Source organism: Epinephelus lanceolatus, chromosome 20 (assembly GCF_041903045.1).
Source record: "Epinephelus lanceolatus isolate andai-2023 chromosome 20, ASM4190304v1, whole genome shotgun sequence".
Lineage (NCBI taxonomy): Eukaryota > Metazoa > Chordata > Actinopteri > Perciformes > Serranidae > Epinephelus > Epinephelus lanceolatus.
In genome coordinates this window covers 13,953,629-13,967,895 of record NC_135753.1, presented here as the reverse complement: position 1 = coordinate 13,967,895, position 14,267 = coordinate 13,953,629, and the positions used below count along the sequence as shown (strand labels likewise).

Genomic DNA, 14,267 nt, shown 5'->3' with positions numbered 1-14,267 from the left:
TTTTTTGTGTCTTAAAAAAGGCAGTTGCTAAAAAGTGGCTAAATGAGACTTCAGAACGTCATCACTCCAAACACAGCTTTACAACCTTGTTGCGGTGACGACATAAAGTCATGTAATGGTGGTGTAGTTAATTTATAGCCTGACTTTAGCTTTTTACTTCTGGCAATTGTGTTTGGGCTTCAAAACTCTTAAAAGTGGTGTTCATTTGTAAAGATTATCTTGCTGAACAAAGTAAGTATCATAAACATTTGTTTGCCACAGAGTTTATTTTCTGCGATAATCCAAAATCCCATCGAAAAAATCATTATTGGCTTTTTGACAAGGGAACCAGGGTGGCGCTAACTTCCGCATCGCCCTACAGAGAAACGTCACCCCAGGAACACTGTATTATGTACTTAAATTGTAAGAAGACCTTTTTCTTTTTTACATACAGTAACTATTTTGTATTAAAGCAACAGTTTTACATTTTTTGAAATTTGCTAATTCAGTCTCTTTCCAAGAATGAAATAAGAAAATGACACCTATTTAATGTCTGTGCTGCTATGCTTAATATGAAAGTATATATGAAGCTAGCCAGCTATGAGGCTGTAAGTTTAGCCTCCCCTGTTCAAATGCTGAGTTTAGAGCTGTCTTTAAGCTTGTTTGCTCTTTGCAGATAGAAATCTATAGAACCCTTCTTCACTCTTTATTGTTACCCAGCAGTGCAGTACACAACAAGAATTAACCAGTCTCTCTTGATACTGTAGCTGTTTCTCCCCCCAGTTTGCTCAGTGCCGTTAAATTGTATGTAGCCTATATGATACAGGGGTTTAATACCAATGTACAGTTTCATGACAGCAGGGGAGCTCTGTGTGCTGATGAAGATCATGTGATGTGTTTAAAAGCTTCAGAACAGCTACTAAATGTACTTTGAAGTGTTTAATCAGCTGCTGTCTCCAAGGTAGGGAATCAATGATATCATGATATTCATACTTTTTGAATTACAAATTCATTTGATTTGTGTTAAGGGCAAAAAGAATGCAAAATCACCATGAGGTTCGAATGAATCATCCACAGCTCTGACTCAACTGTTAGACTAAACAGAAGAGTTGCTCAAAATTAGAATACCACTACATCATTGCACAATAGTGTCAAATTACCGAAACCAGCATGTTTCATGGCTGCCTTGAGAGTGTTTGATGCATCTATTTTAAGAACATTACACATTACTCTGGGCCTAATCTCAGCGGATTTTCTCCTTTAGATGTCTTTATGAATGCTGCCGTTAGTGAGTGAATGTGATGGGGAAAACACACCCACACACACGCTCCTGCAGCCGTCCTACATCACTCACCTCCTTTCGTCTATGCATGTCACGGCCCAAAGAGCCAATCAATATTCAGCATCAATACTTCATATTATATAGTATCCTGTGATGGCTGCTGTCAGAGGCCCGGCTTGTATAGAATATCTATCACCATAGTTTACTTACTGACCAGAATCAATACTTTAATGGGAGTTTAAATCATGTCTATTGCCTTCAGTTAGCTGTGAAACTCGTTATGTGTAGCTGAGCGTTTGCACTGGCCTAAATGTTGAATGAGTTTTATGGCCTCACACTGTGTTTGTACAGTTAAACACACAAAGCATGAGTTGTAATGGCGAGAAGAGACATCATGTAGCGCTCACCTACATTATTGAATAGAAGCTGCTCTCAGATCAGAAGCAATAAAGAAAAAAGAGGAACTGAGAGAATAGACAAGGTGAAATTCGTCGGGCGGATAATCTGAACATCATGTCAATAATAAATGAAAACTCACAGCTGACAGATCAGGATGTTCCTGCTTCTGAAGGCGTCACTGATAGTGATGTAATGCTTTTTTAGCTTTAGATTTTTATTGTTCCAGTCAGCTGATGTTTAATCTAATCAGTCGGGATGATGTCAGGTGTTTGAAGTTAGATTGCATGTCGTTGATATTTTGTGTTGTGTCAGTTATGAATTTGTAAGATTAGTTTAAAGGGAGAGTTTGGGTTAGGGGGAATTTTGATTTTTTTTTTTTTCCTATTTATGTCGAAAAAGTAATGACAGCCTGCATGCACAGAGGTCAGCAAGTCACCATTGTCTTAAAGTGGAAATAGTCTTTGATTGCACAATGTATTTGCCCATAGAATGTTGACACATCAGCGTTCAGAGAGGGTCCCTATAAGCCTCATTTTCACCTTGTTATTCTTTCTGCCACCACGTACAATCCAGGTCCCCAGATGTGCTGACGTTTGAAGCCAATTTTCGTAGCAGACAAACAGTGGTACTGCACAAAATGCCCTGAGGCCCCAAAAGACTTTTTCCCATAGACTAACATGGCGAAAGAAACATCTGTGACTCAGTGGATACATGTTTTTTGAGCATCCCAACCCCACAAAATCACTCGTTTCACTATCAGGATTTGGTGGATTTGAATCTTTTTATCCCCATTCAAGTTAGCGGAGCACTTTAACCGGAAGTCAACTGGCCAAAGTTAGCTACTCGGCCACCGTAAGTCTCTAACGCGCTTGCTCTATGGGCCGTACAGTGTGGAAGTAATGCAGATATTCCCTGAATCATCTGGGTAATTTTATACACAGCAGTTGAATCATTTTGGCTTCATGCGCCACTGAGCAACTCTCATAGGAACACATAGGGTCCCACATTCAATTCTCTGTTTTCCCCTGTACTCAAAAACCCCTTAAAAACTCCCTGTTCAAGGTAGAAATGTCACCTAAAAAGCACAATCACAGAATGGAGGAGACTGAGGTGCCTTGCCTTTAAGCCGGCAGTGGAGGTAGTAATAGCGCCAAATCAACAAATGTGCAAAAAGGAGAGCCGGTAGGACCGAATGGGTGTGACATTTTGACGATGTGTTATGTGGGCGACCCAGCGCTTGGAGATTGTACATGGCATGAAACTAGAAGTGGGAGGCAGAGCTTAGTGGCATGTTTCCGCAGTTGTTTGGTCCTGTATAAACAAAGGTGGCACGAAGAAGACACTTTGTAGCGGCCATATAGCATGATCTCTGTGTATAAAGGGCTGAAGAGTATCAATGTAAGTTTTTTACAGTTACTTTCCCCTGTAGCAGAAATAGTGGAAGATGGAACAACCAAGGTAACTGTGGATAGTGTGGTGGTTGCCAGGCTCTAAGAGTTAAATGCTACAGCAAACAGCTTAGAAATACACAAGAAGAGCAAGTGGTGTATCTGTTTACAGTGCAGCCAAACAAACTCATGCTGTGATAAAGAAGGCAGTCAAAAATAATTGCACAAATTCCACATGGTATCAGTAGTCTGTTACCTTGCTGAGGAATTGGGGGTGTGCAGCCTGTTGCCTGCATCTCTCCATCTAACAGCTCACTGTGGCTCATCTATCTTGTTCCATTATGCAGTATTTACAACTACTCTGCTGTCAAAAATGCCCAATAAGAGTGTTGTCTTGTTTTGTGGATGCATTTAAGATCTAACTGTGGGTGACAAATACACTGGGTTTGCAGTGACAGCATCACAACACAAGCCACCCCGTGTTTGCTAATTGAACACTTTAAATGTGAAACAGCAGAAGCAGTAGGAAAGTTTTCAGTTTGTGTCAGCAGTAATTTAAGACAGCTCTGTTACGGTGTGAAGAGAGTAAACAGTAAGAAATTGAGCTTATTTTAGGGACAAAATAAAATATAGTATTGTTGGATAACATGCATGGATCGTTTACAGTGAACCCCTTGTGCGTATGAAGCCAGTGTCAATCCTGTGTGGACATGGCGGACCCCGCCACTAACAATAAACAGTAATATATTAGAATAAAGTACAGAAAATACACTCTATATACATTTAATTGCTATTGCTGAAAAATGGTATCAAAACAGGGTTTGAGTTCATGAAAATCTGAAGTATTGTAGTTAATTAATGATCCTGTCTGTCACATTTTTAAGGCGCTAATAGCACCATGTCGGTCAAACTTTCCCAGTTTGAAATTTTTGATTTGGGTTTTTTTGACACTTTCGAACATGAAATAGTCACACATTAGCCACTGTCGTCTTGTTTGGACTAAATATTTTTTGGGATTTACTCTGAATCTCAGGAAGTGTTTGAGTCCTTTATACTGAACGTTGACCAGATAGACTCACCAAACTCCGACAGACTGCACTGCTCTAGATTTCACCCCCAGCTCGACATGCTAAGCCTTTTTGGACTTGATAATGACCTTAATCTGAACCTGTCTGTCCCACAATTCAACTTAGACGTTGCTAAAGCATTTCCACGCAGACAGTCTGGTTTGTGCAGCAAAACACAGATACAGCATTAGCTGGGAAGATAAGGGAAGGCGGTAGTAGGCCTTTGCATTCCCAGCATGACCTAGATTGTAAATTGAATCTCGTCTGGCTCTGATAACCTGGGGAGAGTGAAATTTGAATGTGAAATTAACCATTCACAGCTGAAGGTGTTTTCTGTTTTTAAAGAGGCAGAGATCGCTTCATGCTGACCCAAGCCATGAATCTGCTTTTTTGTTTCATCTTCTTTCTCTTGTGGTCTTGTGATGCTACAGTGCTTTCTGTAAAGGCCACTGGGGAAGCTGCATTATAGATGAGCCACTTGACTCTGCAGTTGTCAAACCCCACTGCTCTGTTGGCTCTATATTCTCTTTGACAGCAGCCCATACAAGTACAAAGGTGGTTTTTATCACTGCCAGTAATGTGATAATCTCAGTTTTGAGTCCAAACCTGGATTTGAACAAAAAAAAATGGAGTCAACGAAACACATATATGCTCAGCAGTCTTAAAATCCATATCTGTAAGACAGCCTTTTGATGCACAAAGATACCCTATTGGGATAAAACTTGTTTCACTTGCACAATAGCTGTGCCATCAGATCCCTGTGATTTCCTTCCAGTCTGACTGTGGCACAGGGTGTGGCACTGTAGGTCTGAGTAAAGGGAGCAGCAGTCAGGAGCCACAATGTTTTCCTCTGCTGGTATGACTTATAACCACTGACCTGCCCGGGTCTTACTAAATGTTTACTCAGTGTAAATACAACAAGGAATCATTTTTCTCCTGCTCGCTTGTACTTTGACTTCTACTGATCTGTTTGGACATGGCCATTTTGACATGCCCTCTTTCTGTCTCTCTCTTCTGTCTTTTATCTCCTTCGCCTTCATAAGTGGCTAAAAGCCAAGGTAAGCCTGGTTTATCACATGACCCATTCTACTGTAATGTATTATTGATAGATACGTCCAGCTCCCTTTCACAGCAAATCCCTATACATGTGATTATTGTGGTCATTTCCCATGTTATTCCCATTAACAGACTTGTACTGTAGTCCTCCTATTCCAGAACACAGCCTGACGCTCCGTAACACCCTCCTTGTATGTTGTCATTCACTTTATATGTTGTGTAGTCGGTTGCCCATACATGTTCTATAGTTTATTTAAAATCCTTATAGACTACCCAGAGAAAGCAAACACTCTTTTTCCTTAAAAGGACAGTTCACCTCAAATTGGAAATACATATTTTACCTCTTACTTGTAGTGCTGTTCATCAATCTAGATTGTTTTGGTGTGAGTTGCCGAATGTTGGAGATATCAGCTGTACAGATCTCTCCGATATAATGGAACTCAATGGCACTCGGATTGTGGTACTCAAAGTGCCAAAAACATATGTTTGAAAAACTCAGCAGTAATGTCTCTTTCCAGAAATCACGCCACAGTTACTAAAGATAATCCTCAGCCCTTGTTGTGGGCACTCTCATGAAGGAACTATTTTGTTTGTACCAAACTAAAACTACCAACCATATCACCGTGCAGAAAGATGTGTGCATCTTCTCATGGACGAGAGGCTCGTGCTTGTGAGAGCATGAGGTGTAAACAGTAATGGCGTCCTCCTCGGCTGAGCTGTAACATTAGCTAGCTCAGTGGTGCTAGGTAAGCTAGCAGTAGATGCACTAGAGCTGGATATTGGTACTAAAGTCTTTTAAGATATTGCCCAAAATAACCCAGTAACAAACAGTATTGAAACTTCTCCAATCAATTGCATTAGATCCTTTTTGTGCCAGGGGTCCCATCTCGGATCGTTCCAACTTACTGCCAGATCAGCAAACTTTCTGTTGCTGCCGTCTCCAGAGCCACTTTTCACTTGGTGAAAGTGAATGGTCAGTTCAACATCTGCCTGGTTAGCACCAGCTAACACAGCAGCAGCAGCTAACATCTGACACTGAGCTATTTAAAGGTCCCAACAACAACATGAACTCGTAAATGGCGCAACGCTGTCATTAAACCCATTATAACAATTAGGTAACGTTAGCTGTGTGATGCTAACAGCTAACCCTGTCACTGTGCTTGCAGCTGGACAGACTCTCACAATTGTCCCAGGCACAGAGCTCACACTCCCACAGCAGTAGCTACACCCCATAAGGTGAGGTGTGGTGAAGCGTAGTGTGGTGTATTTGACTGAATTGGCAGTTCAAAGATTCCAAGATACTACCAAAATCTTCTAAAGAATTGCTGTACTACACGCCACTCCATTCACATTATGGGTATTGAATGAAGTACTTAGGGTACTGGTATGGTTACTTTTTAAACAGTACCCAGCCATAAGATGCATACTTTTTTCTGCGCGATGATATGCCTGGCGTGTTGGTAGAAAGAAAATAGTCCCTACATGAAACTGCTCACAACAAGGTCTGTGGATTCTCATCAGTAACCGAGGCATGATTTCTGAAAAGAGACACTGATGTTGAGTTTTCAAGAGTATTTTTTTGGCGCTTTGAGCACCGCAAGCTGAGTGCCATCTAGTTCCTTCATATTGGAGAGAAGGCAACTCACACCAAAACAATCTAGTTTAATAAATAGCACTACAACTAAGAGAGGAAATGGTTTTCTGATTCTGGGTTGAACTGTACCTTTAAGTGTTTGGTAAAGACTAAACAGTTAAGTGGATCTTGCAATACTGTAAATCCAGATTTTGCTAAATTCAAGGTTTTAGTTATCGGATTTTTACCTGCTTGTTAAGACTGTGTGTGTCCTAACAAGTGTTTTGCAAGAAGCCTTGTTGAAACAAACCAGAGGTTCTTAACCTGCAATTCACCCTATGACTGAGTTAAACACAAGCTGGGGTGGCATTACATAACTCCTCAAATATTACCAACTGAAATACAAATCTGTGTTGTTGAAGAGATGTTATCTGGGCAGCCTATAGCATTTGATTTTTTTCACTCAAGTAGTACTGAGCCACACAGTCTGAAGTCATTTGTTTGTTAAATATGTGTTGTTTTTTTCTTCTAACCACAGCAACATGGAAACAACCAGTCAATCAGAGGAGGAACACTATCAAGGACCAATCCGCCGACCCAGAAGCCGCCGAGCCCTCCCATGTCAGGGCGCGGCACACTCGGGTAAAGATTTCCATTTCAGTCACCATGAAAGGAAAACTAATCCTTTAATTATCAAATGCTGAATGACAAAAACAGAGCTCTTGTGTGGGCGATACAAGAACATGCAGTTACAATACATGTGACATTTATTTATCTTTTAAGATGATTTTTTGGCATTTGTGGGTTGTTTTTTTTTAATGAATAAATGTTTGGTGAAGAGTAACATGAAATAGCACAGTGAACAAACATTACCCACTGAGCTATCAGGATGCCCTGGGACATTATTTTTTAACTCAAGTGTGTTCGTGAGTGTGGTTTTGGCTCATTTACACATTTGAAATGACAAAAGTGATGTAAGCGAAGCCAGAGTTAAAGGGATCCAGGCAAAAAAGAAAACTTTTACCTGTTAGTGTAAGACAGCCCTCACACCTCGATGACACCCGTCGTCGTCTGATGCGCAGCAACAGCAGTCAGCGACACTAATCACATATTAATTCCAAGAGTAAACTGTGATGTACTCACATGCAGCCTGTAGCACATAGCATCCAGCTGGGTAAACTGATAGGATTTACTACGCTCTAGTGAACACGGCCCTTGCAAGTTTTAATAGTGGGATTTGCACTGAATTATGATCATTCCTGTCTTTGATTTATTATTTATTTGCCTCAGACGCAACACATCCTACAAGACCCTGGAGCCGGTGAAGCCACCCACGGTGCCCAACGACTATATGACCAGCCCCGCCCGACTAGGAAGCCAGCATGGCCAGCAGCACAGCCCCGGACGCACGGCATCGCTTAACCAGAGGCAACGCACACACAGGTACATGAGAAAAGAGGAGTCATACAGTCTGTCACACACACACAAACCAGTGCAGCTCTACAGGTTATTGTAAGGTTGTTGTATTGTTACATTGTAAATTGAATATTTTTGGAGTGTCACTTGAGACAAACAAGAAGAAGGTGCCATCATGGGCTTTGTGCTAGTGTAATGTAATTTACTGCTATTATAAAACATTTTAAACACTTAACGATAAATTGATTGATCAGAAAATAATCAATACATTAATCGATAATGAAAAAATGTTGTGTAACAGACACAGTGGGACAATCTTTGCAGTTTGCAGAAAAATGTGGATACACACATACTCTGTAAAGATGAGCTTAGCTGCAGTAACAGATCAACACACACACACTGACATGTTACTTAAAGTCAAGCTAGGTTCATTTTTTAAGCTAAATCTTTTTTTTTTTTTTTTTTTTTCTTTAAAAGTCAATAAAGTAAAGAAAACATTAAAGAAGAGCAACAGAAAATGTTTCCCAAAACAGAAGTGCAATTTGTGCTGCAGGCACAGAGTACACAGAAGAAGTGGTAGTAAAATTACACTTTAGAAAATTAACAATTACTCTACAGTATCCAACCAAGGTAGTGGCAGAATCACAAAACACCAATAAGAACTTAATGTGTGTGCAAAATGTTGCATATCATTATGGGTGCTCCAATCTGGATTTTTGGAGTGGATCACTGATTGCAGGAACCAGTATCAGCCAATAACAATTTTATCAGCTATTTTTTTAATTCATTCTCAGTCCTGTGTCAAATATTCTTATTTTGTATCATATTTAGTCAACTTTATCATGTCTTATTTTGAGTTTTAGTTGACTAAAAGTAGTGGCATTTAAATCTTATCTCAGTCAAAGAAAACTGTAACTATTTTAGTCTTAGTCTGTTGAAAGTGAAACCGTTGACTTTTTAGTCATCAGATTATATCGGTCAATGTGGTCGAGCCAAAACTAATAGCTTTGTCGTTTTAGTCAAACCTGTTTCACAGAAGATTTTATCTCATCATTATCTGATGAAAAATACAGGATAAATCATTTCTTGTCCTGCTTTGGTTTCACATCAGCGTCACTGTGCGTAAAACTGACACTTGCAACACACTCTCTCACACACGTGCACATACATGCGAACCAGTATTACAACCAATATTTCATCTGCATTTTAGGGACACATAGAAGAATTGGCTCGCGCATTTTGTGTCATCTGATCAGCTCTTCTGACCGGCCTGTAGAGACCAGACCACCATTCAAACTATCAAACTATGTAGGACAAATATCAGCCGATCAGTTGGAGCACCCCTAATATAAACAGCTTTACGAAGCAACTTTAAGGCTAAATAGCTCAAAGCAAATTAAAAAGGTCTCAAGCAAAGTTGCATCAACTGATGAAGTCAGAACATAATGTGGAGTCAGTATTTGCCTCATAACATCAAACTGATAGCACCCTGCCCCCTGCTGATATGATGAAGTTAGAGATCCAAACTTTGCAACAAACTTTTTGGATAAAAGTCTCTAAAATCAGCAGCTGAAATATTAATCAACTTTGCACAGCTTTTAAAGGCGAGTGAGACCGATACTTCAGGCTTTTTTCCCCATTTTTGGATAGGTATGAGTGGAATTAGTGTTCCAGCTACACCTCTAAATTGAGCACTAAATGTGTACTGAGTGTTTCAGTAATGTGGGAAAAGCATCTCTCCAAAAAAGCGCTGGTCCCCTCCATGTCTGATAGTTGTAATCTCTTCATTTAGTTCAGCTGTTTGGAGCACTTTCACACCTCTTCCTCCTCTCCGCTTCACTAAATCCAGCATTGTCAGACAAGGCTCGGAGGGTTTCCTACCGCGGTCTGAATCACTTTGATATTAATATCTGTAAAAGCCTCTGATATAAAGTGCTGTTTCAGAAGAAAAAAACCCTAAGTCACCTGCAGCGTGGAAACCCTTGAACATGGCTCTTTGTTTGTTACCCAGAAGTCTGCGCACAGAGGAAGCGGGGGGGCGCTTTCATCAAGTTTGAGTTACGAGTGAGTGAAGTCGCCTCATTAGCTAAAAAGCCTGTTATGCTGACTGTGACACCCATAAATATTACACAACTATTTTATTTTTCCTCGCCCCAACTTCTCTTTCTTGCTCATGTATGTTTACACAGAGCTGCTCGATCACACAGAAGTTCTTCATCTTCTTCATCAATTCAACCCAAACTTCCAGGATTTCTTGTAATTAGTGGCCTCCGATGTTTAAAGCAGCATCACAGTTACTGATGTGTGGTTCAAAGCCACCGTGATGTCCCTTTAACAAAGTGGTGCTGTCCTTAGCGTCGGGCCGTACCCGCCCTGCTTCAGCTAATATTGCTGTGGCATCACTATTTGATTACACAGGATTGAAGTCGGCTGTGCTTATTCAGCTCATCAGTCTCTGCCTTCCTCAACTGAAGACTAAATTCAATACAGGCATCTCTGTGTTCCTGCTGTTATTATTTCATATTTTCAGTGGGAAGGATTACACTGTCGTATGCAGGTATCATTGTTCTACGAAAGCCTGTTTGTCACAGTCACTGTTTGCATCTAACTGCATTTAAGATGGTGGTTAGATGAAGCATACAACAACTGACTTAAAATGAATTGTGGCAGCTGTTTTTCCACAACAACCAAAAACCTCACTCGGCTACCATCTACTCTTCCTCTCCTTCATTATTTGTTCAAGGGTAAGTTCAGTATTTTTCAGCCTCTATTTTCCCATGTTTTTTGTAAGTGACTAATGGGACAACAGTATCTGAAACTGGTCCGACATTAAGAGAGAGCACTGCAGCGAGCAGCCATAAAACAGGCTGCAATGTAACTACCCATATACGCACCGTCAATGTACATCCACTAAAAGTGCATGTTTTAGTCACTGACAGGCTCAGATTGTTATTTTAAGCATCTCACAATATTATTAAAAGGGTCCATACAGAGAAAGACCTTCTTGTTGAAGAGTAAGATGCTTTTTGTTTAACCAGAAACAGCCCTGAAATTGCTAGCACTAAACCCCTCCATTTAAAAAAACAGTAATTTAATCATCATAAAACACACTTCATTCAGTGTCGGCAGAAACAAAATAACAATCACAAAAAGTGTCTTGGTTCGTCTTTCCCCTGTTTTAACAAACCACCAACTCTGTCTCTTTTTAATTTACCTAATTAGATGTGAAAATACACTGGCTCTAACATGCTAAAATTGCTGTTTCTGGTCAAACAAAGAGGGTTCTCACTCTTAGTGTATAGTTCTTTTTAAATAGGAATTGTGCAAATTTGCAGGAAAGCCCAATCAGTCTTCGTTCAGCATTGGCAGTAAAAAAAAAAAATCGGGGAGTGCAGCAAAATGCTGCCTGCCTACTTTTGTTCATACAGAATGCGCCTTTTTCAGGGCAGTGGGGGTGTGAGCAAGTAACAAAACGTGTAGCTCAGCGTGTGCTCCGAGGGAAGCCGTGGCTGGTCAGTCCTTCGGTGGTTCTCTCATAAGTTGGCCCGTCCTTCACCGTCCCCATGACGGTTAATGGCCTCTTCGTTTGCGAGGCCAAGGAGGGCGCGCAGTTCCTTGTCTCCTCAGATGCTCATCTTTACTGTAGTGTCTGTCAGGTTTACGTTTCCCTCTTGCTACTAGCTGCTCGCTCATTCCTGCTATCAGCTGTTTCCTGTCTTCAAGTCTTCAACGGCTCCTCCCGTTGCGGAAGGGCGCCTCGTTCTTTTTAAACCAAAAATGTTCTGCCAATATGACTACCCTATGAGGCGGAAAATTGGGCACCTCAGATCAACTCGCCAATCCGGCTCTGTGTGTCTAAATGCTCACAGCTTGCCGGCAAAACGGCCCAACATTTGCGGAAAATCTGGCAGTGTTAAAGGGGCTTATCTCTGTAGGAATCCTTTTACTGTAAGTTGTCAGACACTTAGAATAACAATCTGAGCCTGTTAGTGACAAAAACAAGCACTTTTAGTGGATGTACATTGACGGTGCACACATGCCCCGAGTGAATACATCTCAGTCTGTTTCAGCAGCCAGCTGCAGTGATCTCTTCCAATACTGGACCAATTTCAAAATGTTGTTCCCATTAGTCACCTTGACACAAAAACATGAGAAATAGTTTCCAGGTTGAAAACTACCAAACTCACCCTTTAATTTTAAACCAAATTAAATGTAATTAGGGTCTCTCTAACTATGGTACTGACCACGGACTACGTCCTCTGGTTGGTGTCCAGCTGGGGACCTCTGCTGCATGTCCTCATCTGTCTCCCATATTTTCCTTTCCTATTTCCTTTCCTATTTCCCTATTGCAGGTTCTCTGATAAAGACATTAAGTGCCCCCAAAATGGTCATTAAATAAAATTTGTTATCAGTATGTAAGATACTTAAACAGATTTGATGCTGGACTCGGGAAGCTGCTTCCAAAACAGACAAAATCAGCCACTCAGTCCAAATAGCTGTACAACGCCAGGGTTGGAAATTAGCACCAGCCAAATGCCAGTAAAATATGCAAGTGGCAAGTGGACAAAAATGTTAACTTCCAACCCTGTGTAACACCACACATTTAAACACACTATATGCTCTGAAAATCAATTAATCATATTAAAAAACATGTTAAAACAAGTTTTTTAAATTTTTAACGTTTTTGGACTTTGCATTCTTAAATGAGGCTTTTCAAATATGCAGATGCAAAAGTTAAACACATGAACTAGCCTGTATTTATTGTTTGCACATTTTGCACCAGCAGGATATACATTAGCATCTTGTTTAGCTGCCTTTTAGGTGCATTTTCTGTGCTGATCACTTTGCACATTTCAACATGAAAATAAGTATAGAACATCTGCAAGCTCATCGTGAGTAATTGATCTTTATATAAAATGTGTTTCAGAGGAGCCCTGAGCTGAACTTGCGTTAGATGATTATGCTAGATTGCAGAAACCCACATGTTCTTTGTGCTTCGGGTTATTTAAAGCCTCAATAACATTTTTTTTTTTTATCTTAGATTATCCTCAGGGCTACTTTGTAAGTCTATTTTCCCCACTTATGTCAAATCATATCATGTCACAAAGCCCTAAGCACATAACTTACATATTGTTTTAACATTTTGTTCCTTACTCTGAGAATGGGGGCTTTTTTCTTTATTGGCTCCAGGGATTTTTGTCAGCTGTGAGCAAGTGAGCTGGAACTTCCTTAAAGCCTCGCTGTGTGTTACAGACGGCTGACTTATAAACAGCTCGCTGTGTCGAGTGGAGGCTGAATGAGCCAGGCAGGCAGGAAGGTGGAGAGATGGAGTGGAGTGCTTTTTTTGTTTCACAGCGAGCGCTTTGAAACAAAGACGAAAGCAAAAGCTGGGGAAGAGATAAATGGGTTAGTGAAGAAACTGTTGAAGTTATAGAGGGATTAGGCTGGAGAAATCCATAACATGCAGATGGGGGAGTGAAGAACGCCGTTGACTTCAAAAGAGGGATGGCATGATATTGTTTAGCCTTTATCCCCAAAGACACTTAGCTCCCACCGCCACCAACATCCTTCAGAGGGGTAACCCCTGCTGTTTGTGCCTGGAGCGCCCCGGGGCTCGACTGACATGGATCAGAGAGGAGGAGAGGGGAGAGGGGGATGATGGCAAAAGAGGATAAAGAGATGTGGGGGGGGGGGGGGGGGGGGGGGGCAGGTTCAGAGGGGTAGAAGGAATCAGAAGAGACGGGGGTGAGGGGCATGGGGTGTCACTTTTCAGACGATGAGGGGATGAGAGGAAGAGATCGAGGGATGGTTTGGGGTGAGAGGTAGGGAGATGGATCAGTTGGAAAGTAGGGATGAAAGAGGCAGGAAAAGGAGAGGTGGGGTGCGAGGGGCTGGGGCAGAAATGAGGATCAAGGCCAGCGAGAGAGTGAGAGTGAAAGCAGGAGGGGGGATTTAGTCAGCCGGGGCAATGATCTACGAGCCCCAGGGTCACACACAGGGTGAAACGGTGCTTATACAGACCACTGCAGAGCTGACATAAATATTACACCCCCATGTCCCATATCCTCACAGGCTGGGGACGGGCAGTACTGACAAAATTAGGGTTT

At 41.3% G+C, this 14,267-nt stretch overlaps 1 protein-coding gene across 9 annotated transcripts in view; it reads left to right on the top strand.

The window, feature by feature from the left end:
• Window positions 1–14,267, top strand: part of abi1a (abl-interactor 1a) — a 69,299-nt gene that overhangs the window by 43,247 nt on the left and 11,785 nt on the right. For 5 of the 9 annotated variants that reach the window (XM_033638693.2, XM_033638691.2, XM_033638695.2 and 2 more), the window contains exons 4-6: window positions 5,159–5,173; window positions 7,283–7,386; window positions 8,035–8,187. In XM_033638693.2, coding sequence (XP_033494584.1) covers window positions 5,159–5,173; window positions 7,283–7,386; window positions 8,035–8,187 — 272 coding nt within the window. The remainder of the gene's footprint in view (window positions 1–5,158; window positions 5,174–7,282; window positions 7,387–8,034; window positions 8,188–14,267) is intronic. The other 4 variants (XM_033638694.2, XM_033638692.2, XM_078162698.1 and 1 more) reach the window with 1 other exon arrangement.